The 16,034-nt window shown below is 35.0% G+C and overlaps 1 protein-coding gene across 1 annotated transcript; it reads right to left on the reverse strand.

Moving 5' to 3' along the window:
- Positions 1-14,700: 14,700 nt before the first annotated feature.
- On the reverse strand, positions 14,701-15,762 carry LOC133562084 (5-hydroxytryptamine receptor 4). The gene has a single exon (XM_061915977.1). It carries the CDS (start codon positions 15,760-15,762, stop codon positions 14,701-14,703), a length of 1,062 nt encoding a protein of 353 aa, XP_061771961.1.
- Positions 15,763-16,034: the final 272 nt, after the last annotated feature.

Raw genomic sequence — 16,034 nt, forward strand, 5'->3', positions numbered from 1 at the left:
AGTCTAACAGGGGGGGGGGGGGGGGGGGCCTGCGGGCCTGCAGCGAAGCAGGGTGTTGGTAGGACCAGCCTCAAAATCAGCGAAAGGTGCGTAGATGGCCCACCTGGGCCTTGTTATCTCATCCCCTATCGCTCTGTTTATAAGCAGCAGCCAGGAGGAGAGACGGGGTTGGAGCTGGAGCCAGAGCGCGAGCGAGAACGAAAGAAAAAGACAATTGCTGGAAAGCAACTGAGAGTCTTATTGAAAAATAAAACAATATTGTAACCCTGAAACAGGCTCTCATGTCGGTGCTTGGTGGTCTGAAGAACCCCCAGGAGGGCAAGCCCTACACTAACCAATAATAAATAAATGTGAATTTGTGAATTACATTTTATATAGCGCTTTTTCTCTATCGACTCAAAGCGCTTTACATAGTGAAACCCAATATCTAAGTTACATTTAAAGCAGTGTGGGTGGCACTGGGAGCAGGTGGGTAAAGTGTCTTGCCCAAGGACACAACGGCAGTGACTAGGATGGCGGAAGCGGGAATCGAACCTGCAACCCTCAAGTTGCTGGCACCGAGCTATGCCGCCCCAAGAGCCCAAAAAAATATATTTTTAGCACTGAACACAACTAAACGTGTGCATTTTTAAGCAATACCAGCATAGAGTATAACAGGTCTCTTATTCTTAGTAATAACATTGTTATTCTGAAGCTAACTGTGGGGGGGGTTTGGGGGGGGGCGTGGCCTGCGGGCCTGCAGCGAAGCAGGGTGTTGCCAGGACCAGCCTCAAAATCAGCGACAAGTGCATAGATGGCCCAGCTGGGCCTTGCTATCTCATCCCCTGTCGCTCTGTTTATAAGCAGCAGCCAGGAGTAGAGACAGGGTTGGAGCTGGAGCCAGAGCGCGAGCCAGAACGAAAGAAAAAGACAATTGCTGGAAAGCAACTGAGAGACTTATTGAAAAATAAAACAATATTGTAACCCTGAAACAGGCTCTCATGTCGGTGCTTGGTGGTCTGAAGAACCCCCAGGGGGGCAAGCCCAAAACTAACCCATAATAAATCAATCACTTCTTACCCTTAATGCAACTTCTTGAACGAGCGCGGTAGAAAAAAAGCATGTTTTCTATTTTGATCGTTATTTTTAACACTTTGATTACAAGTGGAATTATTATTTACTTATCGTGTTAAGCAATGTCAGCAAAGATTTATCCGAGAGCCAGATCTGGCTCTAGAGCCATAGGTTCCCTACCCCTGGTATATGAGATCGAATTTGTACCATCTTGAGCAGGGGTCCCCAAACTACGGACCACGGGCCACATCCGGCCCGTCAGCGTTCGAGATCTGGCCCGCGGGAAGTCCCAAATCATTTTTTTTATTTTTTTATTTTTTTATCTGTCCTTTTGTCATGCCTATGGTTTATGTTTTGTTTTTGTCATGTTATGTTTTGTATTTTGCACGTCCCGGTTTGTTTTCGTCTCCATGCCAACTCATTGATTTTCACCTCGCCCTCAAGTCAGTTCTCACACCTGCTAATCATTATCACAGTCATTATTTAAGCCATTCTGTTTCTGTCTTCATCCTGGCAACTTTATCAATCAATCAATGTTTACTTATATAGCCCTGAATCACTAGTGTCTCAAAGGGCTGCACAAACCACTACCACATCCTCGGTAGACCCACATAAGGGCAAGGAAAACTCACACCCAGTGGGACGTCGGTGACAATGATGACTATGAGAACCTTGGAGAGGAGGAAAGCAATGGATGTCGAGCGGGTCTAACATGATACTGTGAAAGTTCAATCCATAATGGATCCAACACAGTCGCGAGAGTCCAGTCCAAAGCGGATCCAACACAGCAGCGAGAGTCCCGTTCACAGCGGAGCCAGCAGGAAACCATCCCAAGCGGAGGCGGATCAGCAGCCGATACACAGGGAAGCAGTACGTGGCCACCGGATCAGACCGGACCCCCTCCACAAGGGAGAGTGGGACATAGGGGGAAAAGAAAAGAAACGGCAGATCAACTGGTCTAAAAAGGGAGTCTATTTAAAGGCTAGAGTATACAAATGAGTTTTAAGGTGAGACTTAAATGCTTCTACTTTACCTTCTGATACCTTAACCACATTTCCATGTATCGACCTTCGTTTTTTTGACCACGCCACGTAAGTTTTTGTATTCATGCCTCAGTGCAAGTTTTTGGTTCATTGTTCATGGTAAATGGTAAATGGGTTATACTTGTATAGCGCTTTTCTACCGTCAAGGTACTCAAAGTGCTTTGACACTACTTCCACATTCACACACACATTCACACACTGATGGAGGGAGCTGCCATGCAAGGCCCTAACCACGAACCATCAGGAGCAAGGGTGAAGTGTCTTGCTCGAGGACACAACAGGCGTGACGAGGTTGGTAGAAGGTGGGGATTGAACCAGGGACCCTCAGGTTGCTGGCACGGCCACTCTCCCAACCGCGCCACGCTGTAATTCCACCGCGCAAGTGTTTTTGTTTTACGGTTTTAGTTTACAGCCTTTGTTGTAGTCATTTGTTTTTGTTTTCCGCCACTGTGCGCGCCCTTTGTTTGCCTTTTTGTGTTGTTTTGTTAGAATATCAATAAATATGCTCAAGGACACAACAGGCGTGACGAGGTTGGTAGAAGGTGGGGATTGAACCAGGAACCCTCCGATGGCTGGCACGGCCACTCTCCCAACCGCGCCACGCCGTCATTCCACCGTGCCAGTGTTTTTGTTTCACGTTTTTAGTTTACAGCCTTTGTTCTAGTCATTTGTTTTTGTAGCCAAGTGTTTGTTCTCCGCCAGTGTGCGCGCCCTTTGTTTGCCTTTTTGTGTTGTTTTGTTAGAATATCAATAAATATGCTCAAGGACACAACAGGCGTGACGAGGTTGGTAGAAGGTGGGGATTGAACCAGGAACCCTCAGGTTGCTGGCACGGCCACTCTCCCAACCGCGCCACGCCGTCATGCCACCGCGCAAGTGTTTTTGTTTCACGTTTTTGGTTTACAGCCTTTGTTCTGGTCATTTGTTTTTGTAGCCAAGTGTTTGTTCTCCGCCACTGTGCGCGCCCTTTGTTTGCCTTTTTGTGTTGTTTTGTTAGAATATCAATAAATATGTACTCAGACTCACTTCTGGCTGGTGCCAATCTTCCTTTTCGTAGAAGAAGCAAAAGAAGTCCAAGTCCATGCCTGACAGCTTTTCTAATCCATTTTCTACCGCTTGTCGCTTGTCACTCTCAGAGTCTTCTAGCTGCCAATCACATCGTCTAAAACAGCAAATTATTTTAACCCAATGCGGCCCCCGGGTCAAAAAGTTTTGGGACCCCTGATCTTGAGCAACATCATTCCCTTTTTTTTTTTTTCAAATGTTCTTGTAATCAGAGCATATTTTGGGTATATTAGATGGAATTGTTACCATTTTGAGCAGCATCATTACCTTTTTTATTTATCTTTTTTGCCATTATTTTTTTATTTTCTTGTAATCAGAGCATATTTTCAGTTTATTAGATGGAATTTTTACCATCTTGAGCAACATATTCCATTTGTTTTTAATATTAGAATGTATTTATTTATTTATTTTTCAAATAGTCTTGTAATCAGACCGTATTTCTGGTTTATTAAATGGAATTTTTACCATCTTGAGCAACATCGTTCCATTTTTCTTTTGTATTTTTTTGTAATCAGAGCATATTTTCGGCATATTAGATGGAATTGTTACCATTTTGAGCAGCATCATTCTCTTTTTTAAAATGTTTTTTTTGTCATTATTTTTATCTTTTAATTGTCTTGTAATCAGAGCATATTTTTGGTATATTAGATGGACTTTTTACCGTCTTGAGCAACATAATTCCATTTTTTTTTTTTTTTTTTTTGTAATCAGACCATATTTTTGGTATATTAGAAAGGATTTTTACCATTTTTAGCAACATCATTCCATTTTTCTTTGTATTTTTTTTTTATAATCAGAGCATATTTTCGGCATATTAGATGGAATTTTTACCATTTTGAGCAGCATCATTCTCTTTTTTATAATGTTTTTTTTTGTCATTATTTTTTTCTTTTAATTGTCTTGTAATCAGACCATATTTTCGGCATATTAGATGGACTTTTACCATGATGAGCAACATCCTTCCCTCTTTTTTTAAATTAATTTTATTTATTTATTTATTTGTAATCAGAGCATATTTTCGGTATATTAGAAGGGATTTTTACCATTTTGAGCAATATTATTACTTTTTTTATTGTTATAATTTATTTTTATTTATTTATTTTTTTTGCTGTTTTCAAATGTTCTTGTAATCAGAGCATATTTTCAGTTTATTAGATTGAATTTTTACCATCTTGAGCAACGTTATTCCATTTTTCTTTTGTATTTTTGGTAATCAGAGCATATTTTCGGCATATTAGATGGGATTGTTACCATTTTGAGCAACATCATTACCTTTTTGTTGTTCTTAAAATTTTATTTTATTCTTTTTTCAAATTTTCTTGTAATCAGAGCATATTTTCGGTATATTAGATGGAATTTTTACCGTCTTGAGCAACGTAATTCCATTTTTTTTTTTTTTGTAATCAGACCACATTTTGGGCGTATTAGATGGACTTTTAACATGATGAGCAACATCCTTCCCTATTTTTTTGAATTAATTTTATTTATTTATTTATTTTTTTGTAATCAGAGCATATTTCGGTATATTATAAGGGATTTTTACCATTTTGAACCATATTGTTAACTTTTTTTATTGTTATATTTTTTTGGTTTTTTTGTTTGCTGTTTTCAAATGTTCTTGTAATCAGAGCATATTTTCAGTTTATTAGATGGAATTTTTACCATCTTGAGCAACATCGTTCCATTTTTCTTTTGTATTTTTTTGTAATCAGACCATATTTTTTTGGCATATTAGATGGACTTTTACCATGATGAGCAACATCCTTCCCTCTTTTTTGAAATTAATTTGATTTATTATTTATTTATTTGTAATCAGAGCATATTTTCGGTATATTAGAAGTGATTTTTACCATTTTGAGCAATAATGTTACCTTTTTTTATTGTTATAATTTTTTTGTTTGTTTGTTTGCTGTTTTCAAATGTTCTTGTAATCAGAGCATATTTTCAGTTTATTAGATGGAATTTTTACCATCTTGAGCAACATCGTTCCATTTTTCTTTTTGTATTTTTTTGTAATCAGAGCATATTTTCGGCATATTAGATGGAATTGTTACCATTTTGAGCAACATCATTACCTTTTTTTTGTTCTTATAATTTTATTTTATTTATTTATTTTCCAAATTTTCTTGTAATCGGAGCATATTTTTGGCATATTAGATGGAATTTTTACCATTTTGAGCAGCATCATTCTCTTTTTTAAAATGTTTTTTTGGCCATTATTTTTTTCTTTTAATTGTCTTGTAATCAGACCATATTTTCAGTATATTAGATGGAATTTTTACCGTCTTGAGCAACGTAATTCCATTTTTTTTTAATATTTTTTGTAATCAGACCATATTTTCGGTATATTAGATGGACTTTTACCATGATGAGCAACATCCTTCCCTATTTTTTAAAATAAATTGTATTTATTTATTTTATTTTATTTATTTTTTTGTAATCAGAGCATATTTTCGGTATATTAGAAGGGATTTTTTACCATTTTGAGCAACTTTGTTACCTTTTTTTACTGTTATAATTTATTTTTATTTTTTGTTTGCTTTTTTAAATTGTCTCGTAATCAGTGCATATTTTTGGTATATTAGATGGAATTGTTACCATTTTGTGCAGCATCATTACCTTTTGTATTTATTTTTTTTGCCATTATTTTATTATTTTTTTGTAATCAGACCATATTTTCAGTTTATTAGATGGAATTTTTACCATCTTGAGCAACATCGTTCCATTTTTCTTTTTGTATTTTTTTGTAATCAGAGCATATTTTCGGCATATTAGATGGAATTGTTACCATTTTGAGCAACATCATTACCTTTTTTTTGTTCTTATAATTTTATTTTATTTATTTATTTTTCAAATTTTCTTGTAATCGGAGCATACTTTTGGCATATTAGATGGAATTTTTACCATTTTGAGCAGCATCATTCTCTTTTTTAAAATGTTTTTTTGGCCATTATTTTTTTCTTTTAATTGTCTTGTAATCAGAGCATATTTTCGGTATATTAGATGGAATTTTTACCGTCTTGAGCAACATAATTCCATTTTTTTTTATTTTTTTTTTGTAATCAGACCATATTTTTTTGGCATTTTAGATGGACTTTTACCATGATGAGCAACATCCTTCCCCATTTTTTAAAATTGATTTTATTTATTTATTTATTTATTTGTAATCAGAGCATATTTTCGGTATATTATAAGGGATTTTTACCATTTTGAACCATATTGTTAACTTTTTTTATTGTTATAATTTTTTTGTTTTTTTTGTTTGCTGTTTTCAAATGTTCTTGTAATCAGAGCATATTTTCAGTTTATTAGATGGAATTTTTACCATCTTGAGCAACATCGTTCCATTTTTCTTTTGTATTTTTTTGTAATCACACCATATTTTCGGCATATTAGATGGAATTTTTACTATTTTGAGCAGCATCATTCTCTTTTTAAAAATTTTTTTTTGGTCATTATTTTTTTCTTTTAATTGTCTTGTAATCAGAGCATATTTTTGGTATATTAGATGGAATTTTTACCGTCTTGAGCAACGTAATTCCATTTTCTTTTTTGTTGTAATCAGACCATATTTTTTCGGCATATTAGATGGACTTTTACCATGATGAGCAACATTCTTCCCTCTTTTTTTAAATTAATTTGATTTATTTATTTATTTATTTGTAATCAGAGAATATTTTCGGTATATTAGAAGTGATTTTTACCATTTTGAGCAATAATGTTACCTTTTTTTATTGTTATAATTTTTTTGTTTGTTTGTTTGCTGTTTTCAAATGTTCTTCTAATCAGAGCATATTTTCAGTTTATTAGATGGAATTTTTACCATCTTGAGCAACATAATTCCATTTTTCTTTTGTATTTTTTTGTACTCAGATCATATTTTCGGCATATTAGATGGAATTGTTGCCATTTCCAGCAATATCATTACCTTTTTTTTGTTCTTAAAATTTTATTTTATTTTATTTTATTTTTTAATTTTCTTGTAATTAGAGCATATTTTCGGCATATTAGATGGAATTTTTACCATTTTGAGCAGCATCATTCTCTTTTTTAAAATGTTTTTTTGTCATTATATTTTTCTTTTAATCGTCTTGTAATCAGAGCATATTTTCGGTATATTAGATGGAATTTTTACCGTCTTGAGCAACGTAATTCCATTTTTTTTTTTTTTTTTTGTAATCAGACCATAGTTTTTGGGCATTTTAGATGGACTTTTACCATGATGAGCAACATCCTTCCCTATTTTTTAAAATGTATTTTATTTATTTATATATTTTTTTGTAATCAGAGCATATTTTCGGTATATTATACGGGATTTTTACCATTTTCAGCAACATTGTTCCCTTTTTTCATTTTTATCAAAAAAATTTTGTTTGTTTGCTTTTTTTCAAATGTTCTTGTAATCAGAGCATATTTTCGGCATATTAGATGGAATTTTTGCCATCTTGAGCAACATCATTCCCTTTTTTTTTTTTATTATTAGAATGTATTTATTTATTTATTTTTCAAATTGTCTTGTAATCAGACCGTATTTCTGGTTTATTAAATGGAATTTTTGCCACCTTGAGCATGATCATTCAATTTTTTTTAATTATTAGAATGTATTTATTTATTTTATTTTATTTTTTCAAATGTTCTTGTAATCAGACCATATTTTCGGTATACTAGGTGGAATTTTCTGCAACGAGGTGGCGACTTGTCCAGGGTGTACGCCGCCTTCCGCCCGAATGCAGCTGAGATAGGCTCCTGCGACCCCGAACGGGACAAGCGGTAAAAAAAAAAAAAAGGATGGATTCATTGAATTTCCACCATATTGAGCAACGTCATTTCATATAAATTGTTTTCACATTTTTTGTAATCAGACCATATTTTTGTTATATTAAATGGAATTTTTACCATCTTGAGCAACATCCTACCCTTTTTTAAAGAAATAATTCTTTTTTTTTATTATTGTTTTATTCTTTTGAATTGTCTTGTAATCAGAGCATATTTTCGGTATATAAGATGGAATTTGTACCATCTTGAGCAACATCATTCCATTTTTGTGTTTTAATTTTTTTTTTGTAATCAGACCATCTTTTCGGTATATTCGAGGAAATTGTTACCATTTTGAGCAACGTCGTTACCTTTTTTAAATTATTATAATTTTCTATTTTTATTTTTCAAATTGTCTTGTAATCAGACCATATTTTCGGTATATTAGAAGGAATTTTTACTATCTTAAGCAACATTATTCTCTTTTTTTTTACTTGTTTTGTAATTAGAACAAATGTTTGATATAATAGATGGAATTTTTACCATGTTGAGCAACATCATTCCATTTATTTATTTATTTTTTGTCATCAGGACTTATTGTCGGTATATTAGATGGAATTGTTACCATTTTGTGCAACATCGCTACCTTTAAAAAAAAAATAATAATAATTTAATTAATTAATCAATTAATTTTAATTAAATTTTTCGTTTTTTTATTTTCACATTTTTTTGTAATCAGACCATTTTTTGGTATATTAGATGGAATTTTTACCATTTAGAGTAACATCGTTACCTTTTTTTTTATTGTTATATTTTAGTTTTTTGGGTGTTTTTTTTGTTTTTGTTTTTAAAAGGGACGGCGTGGGGCAGTGGGAGAGTGGCCGTGCGCAACCCGAGGGTCCCTGGTTCAAATCCCACCTAGTACCAACCTCGTCACGTCCGTTGTGTCCTGAGCAAGACACTTCACCCTTGCTCCTGATGGGTGCTGGTTGGCGCCTTGCATGGCAGCTCCCTCCATCAGTGTGTGAATGTGAATGTGGAAGTAGTGTCAAAGCGCTTTGAGTACCTTCAAGGTAGAAAAGCGCTATACAAGTACAACCTATTTATTTATTTATCATTTATAAATGTTCTTGTAATCCGACCATATTTTCGGTATATTAAATGGAATTTTAACCATTTTGAGCAACATCATTACCTTTTTATTATTATTATAATTTTTATTTTTTATTTTATTTTTTATCATATGTTCTTGTAATAGACCATATTTTCCATATTTTCAGAATATTAGATGGAATTTTTACCATCTTGAGCAACATCATTCCCTTTTTTTAAAATTATTATTATTATTGTTATTATTATTATTTTTTTTTAATATTCTTGTAATCGGACCATATTTTCGGTATATTAGATGGATTTTTTACCGTTTTGAGGAACATCATTACCTTATTAATTTTTTTTTTTTTTTTTTTTTAAATCAGACCATATTTTCTGCATATTATATGGAATTTTTACCATGTTGAACAACATCATTCCCTTTTTTTAAATATTATTTTGTTTATTCTATTTATTTATTGTAATCAGACCATATTTGGGTATACAAAGTGTGTAAAAAAAAAAAAAAAAAAAGATTTGCAAATAGAAAACAATATTTTCTGCAAATAAGAAAGCCATTCCCAAGTATATCAACTTTTTTGGTGCTGCTGTGTAGTCAGAACTACTGTTATTTGCGTATGGTGCCGTCCGCCGAAAAGAACAGAAGACTGGGAAACAAGCTCAACCTGTAAGCTGACACATGTATTTTATTACCCCCTTGTAAATCAGGCAATGTTATATATCCATGCCTGCTGTTTTGTTGTTGTTTTGTTGTATTCAGCTGGGAAGACAGACGAGGCTTTAAATTGACTCAGCAGCACCACCTTTTGTTGTCGAGTGGGAAATACGAGTGTGTGGATCGCTCGAGGTATCAAAAGTTTCAAATTGAAAAAAAATAGTTTTTCACTGGCTGTGATTAAAAAAAACATTTTGGTGTGTTTTTGGAGTATTTGGCAGTAATTATTGAAAAATAATGCCTTTATGCGCAGTTTTTAACTTTTGTATTGAGCCGGTGAGACATGCAGGCAACACATGGTTGTGGTTGTTTGGGTTTAGTTATGGTATTTTGGGTATAGATATGGTAGTTTGGGTATAGTTATGGTAGTTTTGGTACAGTTATGGTAGTTTTGGTTATGAAAGAGAAGAGTCCCGGCACATCACACTTTATGGGGCGCAAAATACTTGATAGAACTGTAAATGAAAGTGAAGAGTACTACTGTGAAATTCATGTTTTTCATTCAAATAAATATTTTTCAAAAGTATAGTCATGAAACCTTTGCTTATTTTTTCCTCCTTTTTGTGCTGGGAAAGAGACCCACTCTTCCAGCAGATGGCGCTGTCGTTTTATTAATTTTTTCATTGTAAATGTGTTTTGTTTCCCTATGGCAAGAAATACTTCATGTATTGTTTTTTTAACAATAATGTAGAATTGATTATATTTCCAAACAAGAGTAACTGATGACATGTAATTTTCTGATGTAGTTATATTAAGTGGGATTAATTTCAGTCAGCTGAGTTATTATTATTATTACTGCTGTATGTATAATTATTAGGGGTGCACAAAAATAATAAATGTATTATAATATATTATTTTGTATAATTATCATATTTAAACTTTTTCAAAATAGGTTACAGGTTACAACAGCTCCTTGTAAGTGCATAGAGATGGCCTAATTTTTTTTAAATTATTAAAAATACACAAAAAAAATTGAAAAAATTATAATAAAAAAATAAAAAAATAACATATACATATATATATATTTTTAATTATTTTATTTCTAATAATAATAATGAAAAATAAAATAAAAATTAAAATAACATATATATACACTATATATGTTATTTTTATTATTTTTTTATTCTATTTTTTATTATTATAATGTCTATTTTTTATTTAGTATTTTTAATGATTTAAAAAAATATATAATAAAAATATCTATATACATATATATGCGTTATTTTGATTTTGATATTATTTTTTATTATTATTATTATGTCTATTTTTTTAATAATTAAAAAATCTACATATACATAAATATATATATATATATGTATATCAATATATGTACATATATATGTGTGTATATGTATTTGTATATATGTACATCTATATATGTACGTATATATGTATATTTATATATGTATGTCTATATATATGTATGTCTACATATGTATAGACATACATATATACATTTGTATATTTATATTCGTGTATATATACACATATATAAATATACATCCATCCATCCTTCCATTTTCTACCGCTTATTCCCTTTTGGGAATGTATACATGTACACATGTATGTACATATATATATATATATATGTGTGTATGTATATATATATATATATATATATATATATATATATATACACACACATATATATATATATGTATATATATACATATATATATATATATATATATATGTATATATATATATATATATGTATATATATATATATATATGTGTGTATATATATATATATATATATATATATATATATATATATATATATATACATATATATATATATATATACATATATATATATATATATATATATATATATATATATGTATATATATATATATATATATATATATTCCTCCCATTGGTAACGCGACATCTTTATCAGTGCGCAAGGAATATATATATATATATATATATATATATATATATATATATATATATATATATATATATATATATATATATATATATATATTCCCTGCCTTCTCTTTTTGTTGTCAGTTTTTTCTTCAGTCAATTAGTCTCCAGCGAGGCACACCCGCAACAAATTGCCACCCAGTAGTATTTAAGCCTGTCACCGCCAGCTGGTCCCTGCCAGTTATCGTCCCCTGCATCTCCCACGTGCCTGATTGGCTTCGTCTTGCCTGGTATGTTGTTTCTCCTTATTCTTGTAATTCTTCTCCTCAGCGCGTTCTGGCCTTCTCCCCTGCCGACCACTGAGGGACCTGCTTTTGTTAGTTTTTTTCATGGTGTGCACTTCTGCCCCATCACCTTTTGTTACACTTTTTGGACTCATTAATTTCTTCAAATTTTTGTAATTCAACCTCGCCCCCTGTCTCTGCATCCCGTGGTCACCTATTTGATAAAATCATAACATATAATCATTTTCACTTTTATTTTATTTTTATTATTATTATTTCCATTTTTTATGTGTATTTTTAATAATTAAAAAAAAAAAAGGCCATCTCTATGCAACTACAAGGAGCTGTTGTAACCTGTAACATGTTTTGACGAAGTTGAAATAAAATTATTATACTAAAAAATACATTGGGAGAATCGTGTTGAATCAAGAATAGATTCTCAATCAAATTGTCACCCAATAAATAACACATGTCGCGTATAAAAGATTGCACAATGCATACACAAACAAAACAAAAACACAATTTCAACACCCGCATACACCGTGGCCAGAGACAGGGACAGACCCGACAAAACAACCCAGCGAGCCAACTTCATCCTAGGCTGCCCACTAGCTTAGGTCAGCGAGACGGTTATTGATTTATTGTGAACAAAATGTGTTTGAAAATGAACACACGAAGCCAAGCCACCATCACAATGTCCACTTTTTAATTACAGTAAGCAAATAACATTCATGTTTTCATGTCAAAGTTGAACCAACAGTTCATTTTCATATTTCTGTGAATCAGGTTTATTTCAGATGGAATGTTTGAATGTACAAATAGCAGAATTGCTAACGTCTGTGGCCCCAAAAAGTTTGAGACACCTTGTATTTTATTGACAGTTTTTAAGAAACAGTGTTAATTTAAAACATTTTTTAGCACTGCTTAATAATAAGTGCATTTATTTTTTTATTCCTTCTCCAGCTGTGGTCCGTATGGGTTGCAGTGGTACTCGGTTGTAGTACACTTTTCCACCACTTGTGGCAGTGATGACAACATCAAACAAACAGCAGTCAGGAGAAGAAGTTGTAGATAAGTTTAAGCCCAAAAATGATGACTAAAGTGTGGAGGATGTGTTTTCGATTGCATTGTAATTTTATTGACAGTTTTTACGAAACAGTGTTATCTTAAAATTTATTTTAGCACCGCGAAATGTTAGATAAATGTATTTTTTGTACCTACTTCAGCTGTGGTCCGTATGGGCCGCAGTGGTACTCAGTTGTAGTACACTTTCCCACCACTTGTGGCAGTAATGACAACATCCAACAAACATATATATATATATATATATATATATATATATATATATATATATATATATATAATATATATATATATATAATGTATATATATATGTATGTGTGTGTGTGTGTGTGAAAAATCACAAGACTACTTCGTCTCTACAGAACTGTTTCATGAGGGGTTCCCTCAATCATCAGGAGATTTTAATGGAAGCATTCACATACAACTGTTTATATAGGGCACAGAGTGGGTGGGTACAGGCAGGCGTAGGGGCGTGGTGATTGGCTAATGTGTTACCTAGGAGCTGTTTCCGTCCGTGGCGGCATGTTGAAATGATTTCACTGCACTTGTTGAGGGATGGTAGATCTGGATGATATATAATAAACAGTTTCTCTTTCAAGCATAGGTTGCATCTTTTATTACCACTGTTGTAAGGTGTGCTGGATGCAAGAATTTGCCATGTCATTGAATATTCAACATTATTGTATTTGAGGTTCCAAATGTGTTTGCTGAGTTCTGTAGAATTCCGCAAAGTCTGGTTTCTAAAGGAGGCGTTGTGATTATTCCATCTTGTTTTGAACGCTCCTTCGGTTAATCCTACGTACGTGTCGGATGTGTTAATGTCCTTGCGTGTTACCTTTGCTGTTTATTATATATCATCCAGATCTACCATCCCTCAACAAGCGCAGTGAAATCATTTCAACATGCCGCCACAGACGGAAACACCTCCTAGGTAACACATGAGCCAATCACCACGCCCCTACGCCTGCCTGTACCCACCCACTCTGTGCCCTATATAAACCATTGTATGTGAATGCTTCCTTTAAAATCTCCTGATGATTGAGGGAACCCCTCATGAAACAGTTCTGTAGAGATGAAGTAGTCTTGTGATTTTTCCCACACCTACATATGTCTATACACTATATATACGTATAGACAATAATACATATATATATACCAAACACACACACACGTTAGGTCAGGAAAAAACACAGAGGCTATTTCATCCCTACAAGCCTGTTTCGCAGGTTTCCCTGCTCGTCAGCGGATTTTTAATAAAATCTCTATGTCTCCCAGGCCAGCCGGGAGACATAGTTTCCCCAATGTGTCGAGGGTATTCCACGTGGCCTTCTACCGGTAAGACATGCACTAAACACCTTCCCAGGGAGGCCCGACCCACCTCACTTGGCTCCTCTCGATGTGGAGGAGCAGCGGCTTTACTCTGATCTCCTCCCGGACGACAGAGCTTCTCATCCTATCTCTAAGGGAGAGCCCTGCCACCCAGCGGAGGAAACTCACTTCGGCCGCTTGTCCCCGTCTTTTCCTTTCCATCATAACCCAAAGCTCATGACCGTAGGTGAGGATGGGAACGTAGATCGACCGGTAAATTCAGAGCTTCGCCTTCCGGCTCAGCTACTTCTTCACCACAACTGCCGAGAACCAATTGCCGAGGTACCAAGTTCGACTTAAATGCTGAAAATGCAACCCATACAAACCCCGAAACCCCAACATTATTTTATTGTGCATCATTTGCCTCCTTCCTGGTGTGTGACAGTTCCATTCCAGGGGAGATTCCAGGTCGGCATACCCGAAAGCCCATGAACATAAGGAATGCCTTCCGGAAGGAGCGATTGAAGAAACCGTACAGGAAGGGATTTAGAGACGAATTAATGTATCCCAGCCATAGAAATATATCCCAGATGAGCACCTCTGTGCTGTACTCAATAAAAGGGTCCACGATGTTGACGGTGAAAAAAGGCATCCAGAAGAGAAGGAAGACTCCCATGATGATCCCCAAAGTCTTAGCTGCCTTCCGCTCCCTCTTCATCGTGTTGCGATGCTTCTTCTTCTTGCTGGAGTCCTTGCCAACACCGGCGGCCATCTGGCTTTCCATGGCGCTGATCTGCTTGGCCTGCCGTTTGGCCGCTTTGAATATCTTCCAGTAGGCTACCAACATGATAGCCATGGGCAAGTAGAAGGCGATCAAGGACGCCATTATAGCGTAGACGCGATTGACTATCAAGACGCATACATCTTGGGGTAGAACCAGGTCCACACCGACGGCGTGGAGGCCGAGCATGATGGGTCCAAAGGAGATGAGCAGGGGAACGGCCCAACATGTGACGATGAGGAAAGCCACTCGATTCCGGGACATCATCAATGAGTAAACCAGCGGGTTGCAAACGGCGTAGTAGCGATCAAAGGCGATGCAACTCAGATGGAAGATGGAGGCGGTGCAGAGCATGACGTCCAGACTGGAGTGAAGCCGACAAAAGAGGACTCCGAAGTACCAACAACCTTCCACGGTCCGGATCATACTGTACGGCATCACCACCAGGCCCACCAGGCAGTCGGCCATGGCCAGGGACATGACGAAGGAGTTAGTGGGCGATTGCAGTCGCTTGAAGTAGGCCACTGATAGGACTACCAGGAAGTTGCCCACCACCGTGCACACGATGGCGACGAAGAAGAAACCATAGAGGACGATGCGGAACGCCTCGTTCCTCAACATGGCACAGGACTGGGGACCCATCTCAAGGGTGACGTTGGCGTCGTCTTCAAAGCTGGTGTTGTCCATTCTGGTCTCGAACCTGCCAAAATAAACACACCATTGATTGGATGAGACTGCTCAGTGGCTTTGTGGTTAGAGTGTCCGCCCTAAGATCGGTAGGTCGTGAGTTCACACTCCGGCTGAGTCATACCAAAGACTAGACGAATGGGACCAATTACCTCCCTGCTTGGCACTCAGCAACAAGGGTTGGAATTGGGTGTTGAATCACCAAAGTGATTCTCAAGCATGGCTGCTCACTGCTCCCCTCACCTCCCAGGGGGTGGAACAAGGGAATGCAG

The sequence above is a fragment of the Nerophis ophidion genome, linkage group LG01 (genome assembly GCF_033978795.1).
Source record: "Nerophis ophidion isolate RoL-2023_Sa linkage group LG01, RoL_Noph_v1.0, whole genome shotgun sequence".
Taxonomy (NCBI): domain Eukaryota; kingdom Metazoa; phylum Chordata; class Actinopteri; order Syngnathiformes; family Syngnathidae; genus Nerophis; species Nerophis ophidion.